We start from the raw sequence: 13,978 nt of genomic DNA, 5'->3' as shown, positions 1-13,978 counted from the left end.
AACCCTGCTGATGCCCTTGGGTCAAAGTGTCCCACAACAAGACCTTATTGTTCAGATCAAAGCCTTGTGAGTCCTTTTGACCCAAGGCCAGCAGGCGGGTTATGAATATGGTAGATGAAACTGATCAGAGTTTTATCATTAAATACATTTCTGTCATGTCATCTGTAAGTTGCAGTGGTGGTTTTTACACTGAAATACACCACACATCCTGCTGTCCTCCTTCTGGACAGTAGGTGTTGCTACAGAGAAATAAAAAGTGCCACGCAGCAGGACTGAGAGCAGCAGAAGAGTTTACCAGAAGTATAATCTTCATACACAGACAGAACTATGGTTTAAACATATCTGTTCTCTGCTGGGATTAAATTCACATCTGAGTTTTTAAGGAAGGTATTTGTATTTCTAAAAGGAAATATGAGCGTTTAGCATTTTCTACTTTGCATTTGTGAGTGTTTGGTGCAATAAAATATAACAGCCAAGGAAATACCTTGGCTGGTCTTTTAGCCCTGGTCTGTGTTGGTTGCAGTAATGGGCTCCGGGAGAAACAGCTCTTTAATGCAGGGTGTCTCCTAAACACAAAATTGTTCTGTGCTCTAAGCTGAGACATCTTGTTCAATATAATGAAGTTACTTTCTTTTGGCATATCCTGATTCATGCTCAATAATTCAGGCAGAAAAATCCAATAAAGTTAAGTCAGGTCCTCTGGATGGTTTATTTTTATTCACCCAAAAGAAACCGTCCAGAGGACCTGACTTAACGTTGTTGGATTTCTTTTGGCATGTTATTTTAGCTTCTGTGAGATGATCTGCTACATCTTTTAAAAAATTGTAATGCCATAAAAGGAGTTTACCGTGTTGGATTTGTTTCATTAAGTAAAACCGCGTCACCTTACTGTTCTACTTCTCTTTCAATTACTCGCTCCTAGAATAACTGGGTCCCCCGGCGAGGAGACCAGGGCCCAAAGACCATTGACCAGATCCACAAAGACGCCGAGCTGGAGGAACACAGAGAGCAGATGAAGGTGCAGCAAGCCCTCATCTCAAAGAAGGAATCCAGTGGAGGGCCAGGAGGTCGAATGGGCGGAGGCGCTGGAGGTCGGGGTGGTCCTCACACCCCTGGTCGTGGAGCTCCCCCACAAGATGAGGGCTGGAATACAGTACCCATCTCCAAAAACCGGCCCATTGACACCTCTCGCCTTAGTAAAATCACTAAGGTAATAAAGTTGATGTCAGTGTCCATATGCAGCAGGATTAACACAAGTCTGTCGTCTGTAGTCAGTTTTTAAAACAATCTTTTTTTTTTTTTTAGACACCTGTTCTTGACTTCAACAATCAGTTGCTCGCCCCCGGAGGTAAAGGTACATGGGGGAGCTGGGGTAAGGGCAGCAGTGGTGGCAGCAGTGCCAAACCTATGGATTCTGGTACGTCTTCATGGTTGATAAGCTTTTAGATACAAGTTAAAGGTCTAGTTAAACACATTTATACGGTGGCTCTAAGGTGTAAATGAACAACATTTGAAAAAATGGAATTACATTAAGGGGCGGCTGTGGCTGAGTGGTTAGAGCAGTCGTCCTCCAATGCAAGAGTTGGGGGTTCGAATCCACCAGCAGTCACATGCCGAAGTGTCCCTGGGCAAGACACTGAACCCCTCGTTGCCTCCGATGTGTGTCCCATCGATGTATGAATGTGATAAAGCACTGATTGGTCTCTTTAGAATGATTTGTTCAATTAGCTTTGTAGAGATCTAGTAGAGTGCTGTATGAATGGATAAATGAGGACACAGATTGTAATGTAAAGTGCTTTGAGTATCTCGATAAGATAGAAAGGCGCTATATAAGTACAGTCCATTTACCAAACAGGATTTTTTTTTTTTTTTTTACATTATTAACAGCATAAAACTGAACAACAGAACCATATACAGTACACACACAATGGAGATGTGTGTGCACTGTATATTCTACAAAAGTTGTCAAGTCCTCTGGATGTTCAAAAACAACAACAAAAAAATAAATAAATTGTAGAAATGTTTCGTCTTTCATCTGAAAGACTTCTTCAGTCTGAGGTGCTGTATTCAGCTCAGTCTTATAAATAGCACCTTCTCATAGTAGATCAACCAGTTTGCTGTTGACATTTAAAACTAGCTGTTCCAACAGCTTCTACCCTGAGGCTGTTAGACTCACGAATTTCTAACCAGAATAATCACTGTGAAAAATCACATCATGTTGCTGCTGATCTGTTTCATGTTGCTGCTGATCTGTTTCCTGTTGATGTGTTCATGCGTGCTCATCTGCTCACACAGACTCATGTTCGTGCTGCTGTTCAGCGTAATGTTTTTTGTGCTATAAGTGCTTAGTGTATTTTTAGTTGGATGTTTTTCTTAGTTCATATCCTAGATATTATCATTGATTTTCTTTTACATTTTATTGTTGGATGTAACTGGAACCCTGTGTACATAATTTCGCTCCACCACATGACCACATGAGGTGCGAATGACAGTAAAGAAACTCTGACTCTGACATGATCAAGAATGACCATCATCCTAACGATGGATCATTAGCACCCTGATGACTGTTTACTGTTCGCAGGGGGCTGAGTGATACTAGCAATAACAACATTGTAAGAGGGGGACAGTTGAACACGGAGGCCTCCAGAGGACCTGACTTAACTTTTTTTAGATTTTTCTACCTGGATTATTGAACATGCATCAGGATGTACTGTATATTGTTATGTTGTTTGGTTTTATGCTGTTAATAAAGTAAAAAATAAAAATTTAAACTTCCTGTTTGGCTTAATATACTTCTGGTTTTTAAAATGTTGTGGTTTTGTTGTTTTTGTTGTGTTTATTCAAATGTTGTTCATTTACACCTTAGGGCCACCGTACATTTAAACTAGAATTTAATTTTATGGCGTTCACTTCTTATCCGTGCTCAGAGTCAGGAAGCCGTCCAGCCACTCTGAACAGGTTCTCCGCCTTACAGCAGCCGTCATCGTCGTCTGGATCTTCACTAGACTCTGACAGAAGAGTCCCTCAGAGGTGAGCTTTAGTTCCCACCATCTACTTAAACAAACTGTGTGAGACTTTCAGCATGACCGCGCACTCTCGATGTTCGTCAACAGAAACAGCTCGAGTCGAGAACGCAGCGACCACTTTGAACGCTCCGATCGAGGTGTTGACCGCTTTGACCGACGGGACGAGAGACGAGACGACCGACACCGACTGCAGCTCACTAAGCGCAGCTTCAGCCGGGACAAGGAGGAGCGGAGCCGAGAACGAGACCAGAGCGGGTCTTCTGGTTCCATCCGCCGCGTGGCGAGCATGACAGACAAGCAAGATGGAGGCAGCAGAGAGCGAGCCAGGTGCAAAGAGAAAGGTAGGCTGTCAAACTTCATCCCCTCTCACTGCAGGAGAACTATGTACTGGTACAGTTCTTGTGCTTTTTCGAGGCACATGCACATGTTTGTTCTTTGTGTACAGTGGACCAGGAGCCAGCTGCCGCACCCCCACCTCAGGCCCCCACTAAACCTGCCCTGACTGAGGAAGAGGTGGACAAGAAGTCTACAGCTATCATTGAAGAGTACCTCCACATCAATGACATGAAGGTTTGTTCCAGTGCTCCTTCTAATAAACGGCCTACGAACTGTTTCACAACATGCTAAAGAAACTGACAAAATGTATTTTGCTTTATTTATTGTCAAACTTCAAATGTTTCAGTTCGGGAAACTAATTTATCCATCCATCCATCCATCCATCCATTATCTTTACCCGTTTATTCCATTTTGGGTCACGGGGGTCGCTGGTGCCCATGTCCAGCAATCACTGTGCGAGGGGCGGGGTACACCCTGGACAGGTCGCAAGTCCATCACAGGGCCACATCGAGACAAACAACCATTCACACTCTCACTCACACCTAGGGACAATTTAGAGTTACCAATCAGCCTAACATGCATGTTTTTGGTCTGTGGGAGGAAACCGGAGCACCCGGAGAAAACCCACGCATGCACGGAGAGAACATGCAAACTCCACCCAGAAAGGCCCCTGGACCGGGGTTTGAACCAAGGACCTTCTCGCTGAGAGGCAGCAGCTCTACCAGTTGCGAAACTAATTTATATATTTGACAAAAAAAAATAACCTGGTTGAATACAAAAAGCAGTTTTCATATGAGGATTTTTTTCTGTGTGTAAAGTAATACCACCACCCCGCCCCCACACACACATTGTGAACCAGTGGTGAACTTTCCCAGGAGTAGCCGGCCGTTCAAAGTTACTCCCAAGAGCGCATCAACGACTAATTCAGGAGGTCCCAGAAGAACATCTAAACCCTGTAGGCTCTGAATTTATGATTCAACAATAAGAAAGGGTCAAAGGTCAGAATGGCCTCCATTAGACAATTCAAAACTGTTCCTGAGCAACACAGAGACCCAAATCACATTTACCAAAGAACATCCTGATGGTCCCTGAGACTTCTGTGGACTGGAGAGACAAAAGAAAGTGTTTGGATGACGGCTCAGTGGTTAGCACTGTTGCCTCACAGCAAGAAGGTCTTGGATTCAATCCCTGGTTAGGGCCTGGGGTCTTTCTGTGTGGAGTTTGTATGTCATCCTCGTGTTTGTGTGGGTTTTCTGCAGGTACACCAGTTTCCTCCCACCCACGGTCCAAAAACATGCATGTTAGGCTGCCTTCAGGCCCCGTTAGCAGAAGAGCTCTGTGATTCAATGGGATTTGTCCGTTTATAAATAAAGATTGATTAAAAACACTGGCACTGAGAAACAGTAACATCATACTGACATTCAAACATGGTGGTGGTATTGTGATGGTCTGGGACTGTTTCAGGACCTGGACGACTTGCTGTAATTGATGAAACCACAAATTAGGCTCTCCACCACCGTTGGTGAAAAAAGTGCTGCGTCATCAATAAATGCGCTCACACAATGACTAGCCGTGCTCTTTAACCTCTCGCATGCAGCAGCTGTTTAAGCACCTGGGAGCAGTTGACAATAGGTGTCTCCCTCTACGACACCGCAATATACGGCAGGGAATCAAACCTACAACTTTCAGGTCCCAAGCCAACCGCCCTACCACTGCACCACAGCCAGTTTGTGACCTTGAGCTTCAGAACATTTGGGGTCTGGCTCAGGTTATTTTTGGAGAGCTATTTTTCTTTAATAAACAAAATATTAATTTAAAAGCTGCATTTTGTTTTTATCCAGGTTATCTTTGTTTGATCTGAAACTTGTAAGTCTTACAAACTAATTAAATCTGTAAGGGGGTGAATAGTTTTCCCAGCTCTTTATAACTATAAATTTTTCCTTCCTGCACTAACCCAGAGGTTTTAGTTGTTCTAATTTAAGCCCTTTTAGTAGGACTCTCCCAGCGTTCAGATGTCTTCTGACCTCTCCGTGTCTGTCCATCAGGAGGCTCTGCAGTGTGTGCGTGAGCTGAACAGCACCGAGCTGCTGTTTGTGTTCGTACGAAACGGGCTGGAGTCGACGCTGGAGCGCAGCACCATCGTCAGGGAACACATGGGTCAGCTGCTGCATCAGCTCATCAAGACGGGCCTGCTCCCAAAACAGCAGTACTACAAAGGGTGAGTGAACACCACAACTTTGTTATGACAACGTAGGGCTGGACGAAATGGTCAAAACTTTTACCACAATCTATTTCTTAATTTAGGTTGATAACGATATAATTCGATATCGTTATAAACAATATAAAAGCTTCAGAAAAACTGTGCAAACTGTACAAATAAATTAATGTTCACCTTTTGTATTTAGCCTTGAAAAAAAAAATTGAAATCACCGTCACATAAACATAAAACTCTCAACTTTGTCAATATTAATAGTTTTAACTTTAAACAACAACATAAACTAACATGTTAAGTTTCTCTTTTGATACAGCTGGAGGTGTTGTTTCAGGGGCACGTTGGCTCAAACTTTTATTGTTCTTCAACTTCTGACTCATCATATTCTATCAAGTGGAACAAGTTTGATGTGTTCCCAGCGCTAGTTGGAACGACTCTCCGGCACATTTTGCAGCACACTGACTGGAACCTGCAGTTTATCGGATCTTAGGAAGCCAAACCACTTCCACATCGCCGAATTAGTCTTTCCTCTCTTATTGTTTATGTCCTCTGCTTTCTCTTCACTTGTGAAAGCTTGTTCAGTCACATTCTGACGGTCATGGGAACTCATTTTGAAGTGAAAACTTACTGCACGTTGGAGTTTAGCCCATCCTGCTACCTCTGACTTCTTTGAGCTGTGGTGTACGTCACCACACACTTACGTATTTAAGTTGCACCTTTTACTGTTCGGGTTGAAAGTGAAGCTGCCGCTTCAACCCGAACAGAAAAAGAAGTGCATCAGTGAAACACTGTAATCATATCGAAATATCGAAAACGTGCTTAAAACTCATGTCACCATTATTGAACAAAAATATATTGTGATGTATACCAATATCGAATTATTGGCCAGCAAATAATAAATATAAGTTTAGGCTTTAAAATAAACATTTATTCTAGTAAAGTAACATTGGAGTTGGTGCCTGAAGTACCAAAGAAAATGTTCTCATAAAAAAATAATAACTGCATCATTCATTTTTAGTTTGCTGTGTTGAAGCATAAAGAAAATCAATCGATTAGTCTTCAGCCACAGATAAACAGTAACATTCAAGATATTTTAGTTTTATTATTTTACCAAAACTAAACCAAAAGGTAGGAGCAGTGGGTGAAATCCCACGTTCATCCTGTTTTAATAGTAAAAAGGACAAGAAGAATAGTTTAGCGCCTTTCTTATATTTATTAAAATCTTTAGTTTGGTCTGCTGGATGTTCAGCAACTTTAGAAAAATCATTAAGTAAGGTACCACTGATCCATTGATGAACTGATGTGAGCCTCACTAGAAAAGATAAATATACTGCCTGGCCAAAAAAGCCGCCACCTGTATTTAACTAAGTAAATAGGTACGAGCCTCCTATTGGATAGTTACTGCACGGATGATTATGTCAGCTGCAACAAGGATGAACTGGAAGAAAAGTGGGGACCCATCGACTTCGAGGAAGAAATGTGGCCAGAAAAAAATCCTGAATGATTGTGATCATCGATCACTTAAACGTTTGGTAAAATCAAATGGAAGAAAAACAACAGTAGCACTCAGGACTATGTTTAATAAGAACATTTCCACACACACGCACAATGTGAAGGAAACTCAAGGGACTGGGACTGAACAGCTGTGTAGCCTTAAGAAAACCACTAACCAGTGAGGCTAACTGGAAAAAAAGGCTTCAATTTTCTAGGGAGCATAAAGATTGGACTCTGGAGCAATGGAAGAAGGTCATGTGGTCTGATGAGTTCAGATTTACCCTGTTCCAGAGTGATGGTCACATCAGGGTAAGAAGAGAGGCAGGTGAAGTGGTGCTCCCATCATACCTACTGTACAAGCCTGTAGAGCAGTCTATGATCTGGGGTTGATGCAGTTGGTCCGGTCCAGGTTCAGCAACAGTATGAGCTCAAAGAATGAGGTCAGCTGACTACCTGAATATACTGAAGGACCAGGTTATTCCATCAGTGGATTTTTTTCTTCCCTGATGGCACGGGCATATTCCAAGATGACAATGCCAGGATTCATCGGGCTCGACTTGTGAAAGAGTGGTTCTGGGAGCTTGAGATTATTTTCACACATGGACTGGCCTCCACAGAGTCCAGACCTTAACCCCATTGAGAATCTTTGGGATGTGTTGGAGAAGGCTTTGTGCAGTGGTCAAAATCTGACATCATCAATGCAAGATCTTGGTGAAAAATTAATGCAACACTGGATAGAAATAGATCTTGTGAGATTGCAGAAGCTTATTGAAACAATGTCACAGTGAATGTATGCTGTAATCAAAGCTACAGGCGGTCCAACCAAATATTAGTATGACCCTTTTTTTTTTTGGTGGCAACTTTTTTTTGGCCAGGCAGTGTATTTGTCTGTTTGTGTCTCTGGGTTGTCATACAAAAACAGTGCCTTTAACATAGGTGAGTTATTTGGATGGAATGGCCAATGTCCAATATTTAACTTTTTCGTTAATATCGTCCGATACTGATACCTTGCCAATAATATTGTGCATCCCTAATACAGGACATTTACCAACCTTCTTGTGACAAAACATCTCGGCAATTTCAGCCGTGCTTTTTATTTCATTTATTTATTTCTGTCAGCGGTTCCAGTGCCAGAGACGATTCTTAATGTCAAAAAACCATTTTGGTTTTCCACAACCAGTGAGCCACGTCAGAGCTGCACCATTAACATCACTTCAAACATCTCTTCCAGTAAATTCAGAATTTCTCCAGATGATCCCAGTCCAGAGAGACACTAAGTGTTCACAGATCACAGGGTTTGTCTCTTCATCATTGCAAACACACATCATGTTATCGTCTGTGAATGCTCCCAGTATGAATAAACTGCTCCACAAATTCAAGTAAGGTTTATAAACACCAGACAGTAGTGACAACAAAAAGTTTATGAATGCAGCTGAATGCAGCTGAAAATGGAGTTAGTAGATAGTATGCCACTCTGTGACCACCTTCCTCCACTTTGCAGCTGTTTATTATTTTTCTTTTGGCTGCTCCCTTCTACAGATTTGCCACAGTGAGCAAATTCTCATGAATTGTTTGGCAAATAAACAAATGTACAGTAATTTATGGACTATTGAACAGACCTGAATATAAGCCACGCCCACTAAACTTAAAAAGAAAAAAACAAATACATATACAGGTCGCACTTGTGTATAAGCCGTGGGTGTCCACGTTGTAACGTGACATGAGATATTTAAACTTTTAATTGAATATGTACTGGTAACATACACAAATACGTACAGTAAATGTTTTATTTAGAACAGTGCTGGTAACATGACTGGTTAAAAAAAAAAAAAAAAAAAAAAAAAAAACAATAGCCCACCAGGAATATTGATATCTTCATCTTCCTCCTGCAAGGATAGAGAACAGCTTGTGCTGTCATTTTAAATGCGCGATTCACACTTATTTCAAGTAGCTGCAAATACTTACCCCCCTCTGGGGGTACAACTGGGAGGGGAGGAGAGATTTGTCTCACCTCATCCCCGTAGACCAATGAAACCAACTGTCATTGGTCTATTGTGACCAGTGGTGGTTCCACTGGTCAGATTTTTTCCCCCTTTATTTATACAGGTAGTCTCATTGAGTCACGAGGACTCACCCCCACAAGAGAGACCTGTTTTTGGCAGCTCTGTGAGGGCCCGGTTGTGACGAGGCTAAATGTTTTGGTGGCATGAAGCTCGTTAGCCCATCAAAAAAAAAAATCCATAAATTAGTCACAGCGTTGAATAAGCCGCGGGGGTTCAAAGCCTGTGAAAAAAGTAGTGGCTTATAGTCTGGATATTACGATAGTTTACGCTCCTTCCTGATACAACAGCAACACCACTCTGCAGCTGGTGGTAAATAAAAAGCTATGTTTGGAGTTTTTAATGTGACATTCAGCGTATTTTCATTACCGTACTTGCCTCCATAAATGTCACACTCCATATACGTTGCATCAGTCCAAATATAATGATAATCTAGAAAAAACATGTATTTTCGCTGTATAAATCTCATCTATTATGCATCACCGCTGACGCGTCGTGTTTGTTACAAGTCACCGCTGAACACCCAGAAATGTGGGCCGGTGTTGTGCCAAAAATCTATTGGCTGCCAAATGGCGGCTACGGGAGCATGCATGGGAGGACTTGAACAAGAATTTAACAAGATTAACACTTAAAAACAATAATTTTTTTGCTCAAAATTATAGCAAAGTTGTGTCTCATTTGAACTTTTCCTTAATAAATGCACTTTGATAGTTAAATCAGCGGCATTTGAAAAGCCGATTTGCTGCCGCGGGAGTGTGCAGAGGAATGAGTTGCTGTGCATTTCTTCGAAATTTAACAAGATAACCACCTAAAAACAATTATTTGTTTGCTCGACATTATAGTAAAGGTGTGTCTCAGTTTAAATTTTTCCTTAATAAATGCACTTTAATGGTCAAATCAGCTGCATTTCACCTGGGCAGTGCGACGAAATGCAGCTGATTTGACATTTGATCCAGGAGTTCCGAAGCGTGACGAAGGTGACCTTTGTAAAGCAAAGTGTCTCATTAATAGGTAAACATAGCTTTCTTGGGTTGCCATATTCGTCTAGATCCCTCTAGTGGCTGAAAATGGTAATGTTCAATATTTTCCATATCAGAATGAATGAAATCGTCAGATCTCAGCCAAAAACTTAATTATAAACATGGAGAAAAACCATAAATATGTCGCTTTGCCATATAAGTTGCAGGAATGTTAAATGCAAAAAACATTATACGGTGAAAATTACGGTAGTTCTTGTTCTCTAAGATCTTGCCTTCAGCTCATGGTCTTTTGCTCTGGTTCTCAGTTACTTTAGTTTAGACTTGATGCTGAGACGGTACTGTTTCAAGTGCTGGAGCCAAGGCTTTTGGCAGTGGAAACAAACAGAATCTCAGAGGCAGGCTCTGGTACGGCTGCCTCGATAAATGGAAAATCAAATACTGGCTGAAAAAGTTTCCTGGCTAAACTGTTACTGCGAGTTGAATTTGAACAGCTGACGTTTGCAGCAATCAGGAACATAAAGGAGAAAGCAGATGAAAAATTGCAGAAATGTGTAGAAAAATCTGAATAGAGCAGAAATGGAGCAGAATGAGCTAAAATAGAAGGAGGATGAATAGATTTTTAAAACTCTAAAAGTAGTACACACAAAACGCACTGAATTGAGCAGAAAAAAGCAACAAAGTTGCTGAAAAAGAATCACAAAAGACTAAAATTAGCTGAAAAATACGTAAAAATAGCTGAAAAAATCTGACTTCAGCATAAAGAAGCTGAAAGGAGCACAAAAAGCTGAAATTAGTCCTCCCATTTGTTCTTTCGGCTGCTCCCTTCATCAGTGGTTGCCACAGCGAACTATCTCACACAAAGACTTGACATTTTGTTTTTACACCAGATGTCCTTCCTGACACAACCACAGACCACCGAGCTACCACAGCCCTCTGTGTGGAGCAGAGAGCTGCTATCTAGAGCGCTCAGGGGAGCAGATGGTGGGGGTTAAGGGCCTTGCTCAAGGGCCCAGAGTGGGGCAAATGAGGATAGAGGCAGGTGTGGATGCTTCACCTTTCCCACTCACATTTTGATATTGTTAGTCCAGGTAGTTGAACCAGCAACTTTCCAGTCACAGGCTCACCTTCTCTAACCTCTGCACCACCACTCCCCCACAACCAGATGAGGTTGATAAAAGAACAAAAAAGTATAAATGAGCCGAAAGGAGCTGAAAACTGTGGAACCAGAACAACAGCTGAAATGAGCAGCAAAAGGTTGTGAACAGCACAAAGAGTTTGAAGGACGTGAAGAGAGCTCCATTCATTTCCAACGAGAAAACATGGCAGACAAAGCTAAAAGTCAGGGTTGATTTGTGTGCAGTGGGTTAAGCTGCGCTCAGACTAAAGCAATTATGAAACACGAGCGGTCTAAAGTGGTTTGTCCAACATCTTGTTCACTCTTTATTTTTCTTGACTAAATGTTTGTGTTGGTGGTTTTTCTAAATGTTTTCAGGTTTCAAGCTATTCTGGAGGTGGCTGAAGACATGGAGATCGACATCCCCCACATCTTCCTCTACCTGGCTGAGCTGATCACTCCCATGCTGCACGAGGGGGGTATCCCCATGGGAGAACTGTTCAGGTTAGCTCCAGGACCATCTCGAGACCAAACCAATAGTCAAGTTTGATTTTTAATTTCCTCTTGTCTGGTCGACTTCAGGGAGATTTCAAAGCCTTTGGTTCCTCTGGGCAAAGCTGGAGTCCTGCTGGTCCACATCCTTACTTTACTCTGCAAAGAAATGGTGAGGCTTTACCATTGTATCCTGTGTGTGAATTTAGCCTTGTTTTAAAACCAACACATTTTTCACTTTTTATTGATGGTTAAAAACAAGAGGCTAATAAATATGTGGCAGTGAGGAGTGATATCTTTTATTACTGTGTTTATCATCTCTTCTATCATGTTCTTATCTCTCCATCAGAGCCATAAAAAGGCTGGCACCGTGTGGCGGGAGGCGGGGCTTCAGTGGACAGACTTCCTGCCTGAGGATGTAGACATCAACAAGTTTGTTACGGAAAAGGTGAGAGTTTAATTACCTCCATCATCATCACCAAGGAAGTCTAAAGCAAATTACACATTTGTGACAAAAATAAACGGGAGGTAATACACCTGTGGCTCTCAAACTTTTCCTGATGAGGCTCAGCAGAACTTCAACAGAACTGTGTAAAATTAAAAAAACACAAGTAAACAAGAGTTTTCACACAGTTTCAAACAGCACAGCATCGGCTGGTTTATATGTATGATGTCCCGCTCAGATTACATCACCTTGATCATTGGGGGCAGCTGTGGCTGAGTGGTTAGAGCAGTCATCCTCCAATGCAAGAGTTGGAGGTTCGATTCCACCAGCAGTCGCATGCTGAAGTGTCCCTGGGCAAGACATTGAACCCCCGTTGCCTCCTATGTGTGCCACAAAGCCAACAAAGCCTGTGCTCTAAGCATGTAGAGCTTTAAAGAGCCCGGCATACTCCACCTGAAGCCGAACAGTCGACTGTCATAGTCCACAGGACACAGACGCAGAGCTCCTGGGAAACCCCTCCCGCTTCAGTAAACATCACTACACAGATTTCTTCATGCCAGAGTCTCCACTCCGTCCCTGAATCCACCGTTAGGCCACAAATCCGTCATGAAGAAAGCGCCACACTTTTCAGCAGATGGACTCCTCTGGGCATGATGTCTGCACAATGTCTGCATGATCTCCATCCAGGAGTTTTGACCATTTGACTTGGTGTGTTTGAAGAATCTTACAGCTGAATGTCTGAGCACATTTCAGCATAAATGAACATGCCCTCAAACTTCTGACCAGTCACACAATACTGTGTGTGGACACCTGTGAGGAAAAGTTCAGCCTAGGCCTAAGAAGGGGCGGGAGAAGCTGCCCTGAGAACAAATTGATGTGATTTTCATCACGCAGCTGCGACAATAAGAGCTGTTCTATTTCATCCCTCCTGACCGCCAGAAGGCGGTGCTAAAAGCACTGAATGTTCCCTTCGCGCATGCGCTGTTCGAGTAATAATACCAACGGAGTCACAGGTGTGACACGGATGACCAATCAGAGGCTATATAGCCCGACGTCATCCGTAGCTCTGCTCCTTTTTTCTTCTCACGCTCGGTTCAATTCAGTTGTTCAATGTTCAATTCTTTGGACATTTTTTGAACTTTTTATCGTCGTCTGAAGCCCGACTGCCCGTCGGAAGGAGTAGCGATGGTTTAACCCTGTTCAAAGGTATTTTCTGCAGATTCGTTGGGGACTACGGAAGTTTCCGCCTCTCCCAACTTACAGCGTCTGACTACTATATGTGTGTGATTCAACACCGATGAGTAGTGTTTTTCCTTATATTTCGCCGTTGGTTAGCGGTAGCGTTCGCTCCACTCCCATTTGTTGGTAGGCCTCCAACTGCGTGGTCGGCTGGACTGTGCTTCGACGTTGTTTATGACTACTATGTGTGTGATTTAACACTGGTGAGTAGTGGTTTTTTTTTTTGCTTATATTTTGCTATTGGTTAGCGGTAGCATTCGCTCCGCTCCTGTTTACTGGAGGCCTCCAACCACGTGTTCGGTTGGACTGTGCTCTGAAGTTTGCTTATTACATAGCCAGCTGAGTTCCTGGCCTTGTTTTCATTGGTGAAGGCTAGCGTTTTTTCGCACCCTCTCCCGGTCATTTTCTCTAACCTCAGACTGTTGGACTGAGCTAGCGGTGCTAGCCTCTCTGAATTCTAGCCTTGTCTTTAATTGGTGAAGGCGAGCGTTCGCACCCCCTCTCCCAATTGTCCTCTCTTACCAGCTGAGCTAGCGGTGCTAGCCTCTCTGAGTTTTGGCCTTGTTTTAATTGGTGAAGG

At 42.6% G+C, this 13,978-nt stretch overlaps 1 protein-coding gene across 1 annotated transcript in view; it reads left to right on the top strand.

The window, feature by feature from the left end:
• Window positions 1-13,978, top strand: part of LOC119410486 (eukaryotic translation initiation factor 4 gamma 1) — a gene marked incomplete at its 5' end in the record, with an annotated part of 43,246 nt that overhangs the window by 18,219 nt on the left and 11,049 nt on the right. Inside the window, 9 exon segments of the mRNA XM_037677365.1 lie at window positions 923-1,210; window positions 1,306-1,417; window positions 2,928-3,030; window positions 3,114-3,367; window positions 3,472-3,596; window positions 5,408-5,580; window positions 11,601-11,726; window positions 11,805-11,886; window positions 12,064-12,162. Of these exon segments, the coding sequence (XP_037533293.1) occupies window positions 923-1,210; window positions 1,306-1,417; window positions 2,928-3,030; window positions 3,114-3,367; window positions 3,472-3,596; window positions 5,408-5,580; window positions 11,601-11,726; window positions 11,805-11,886; window positions 12,064-12,162 (1,362 nt within the window).

Source organism: Nematolebias whitei, chromosome 6 (assembly GCF_014905685.2).
Source record: "Nematolebias whitei isolate Nwh7 chromosome 6, NemWhi1, whole genome shotgun sequence".
In the NCBI taxonomy this organism is placed as follows: Eukaryota; Metazoa; Chordata; class Actinopteri; order Cyprinodontiformes; family Rivulidae; genus Nematolebias; species Nematolebias whitei.
Note: the sequence above shows the minus strand (reverse complement) of the source record. Positions and strands in the feature narration are given on the sequence as shown.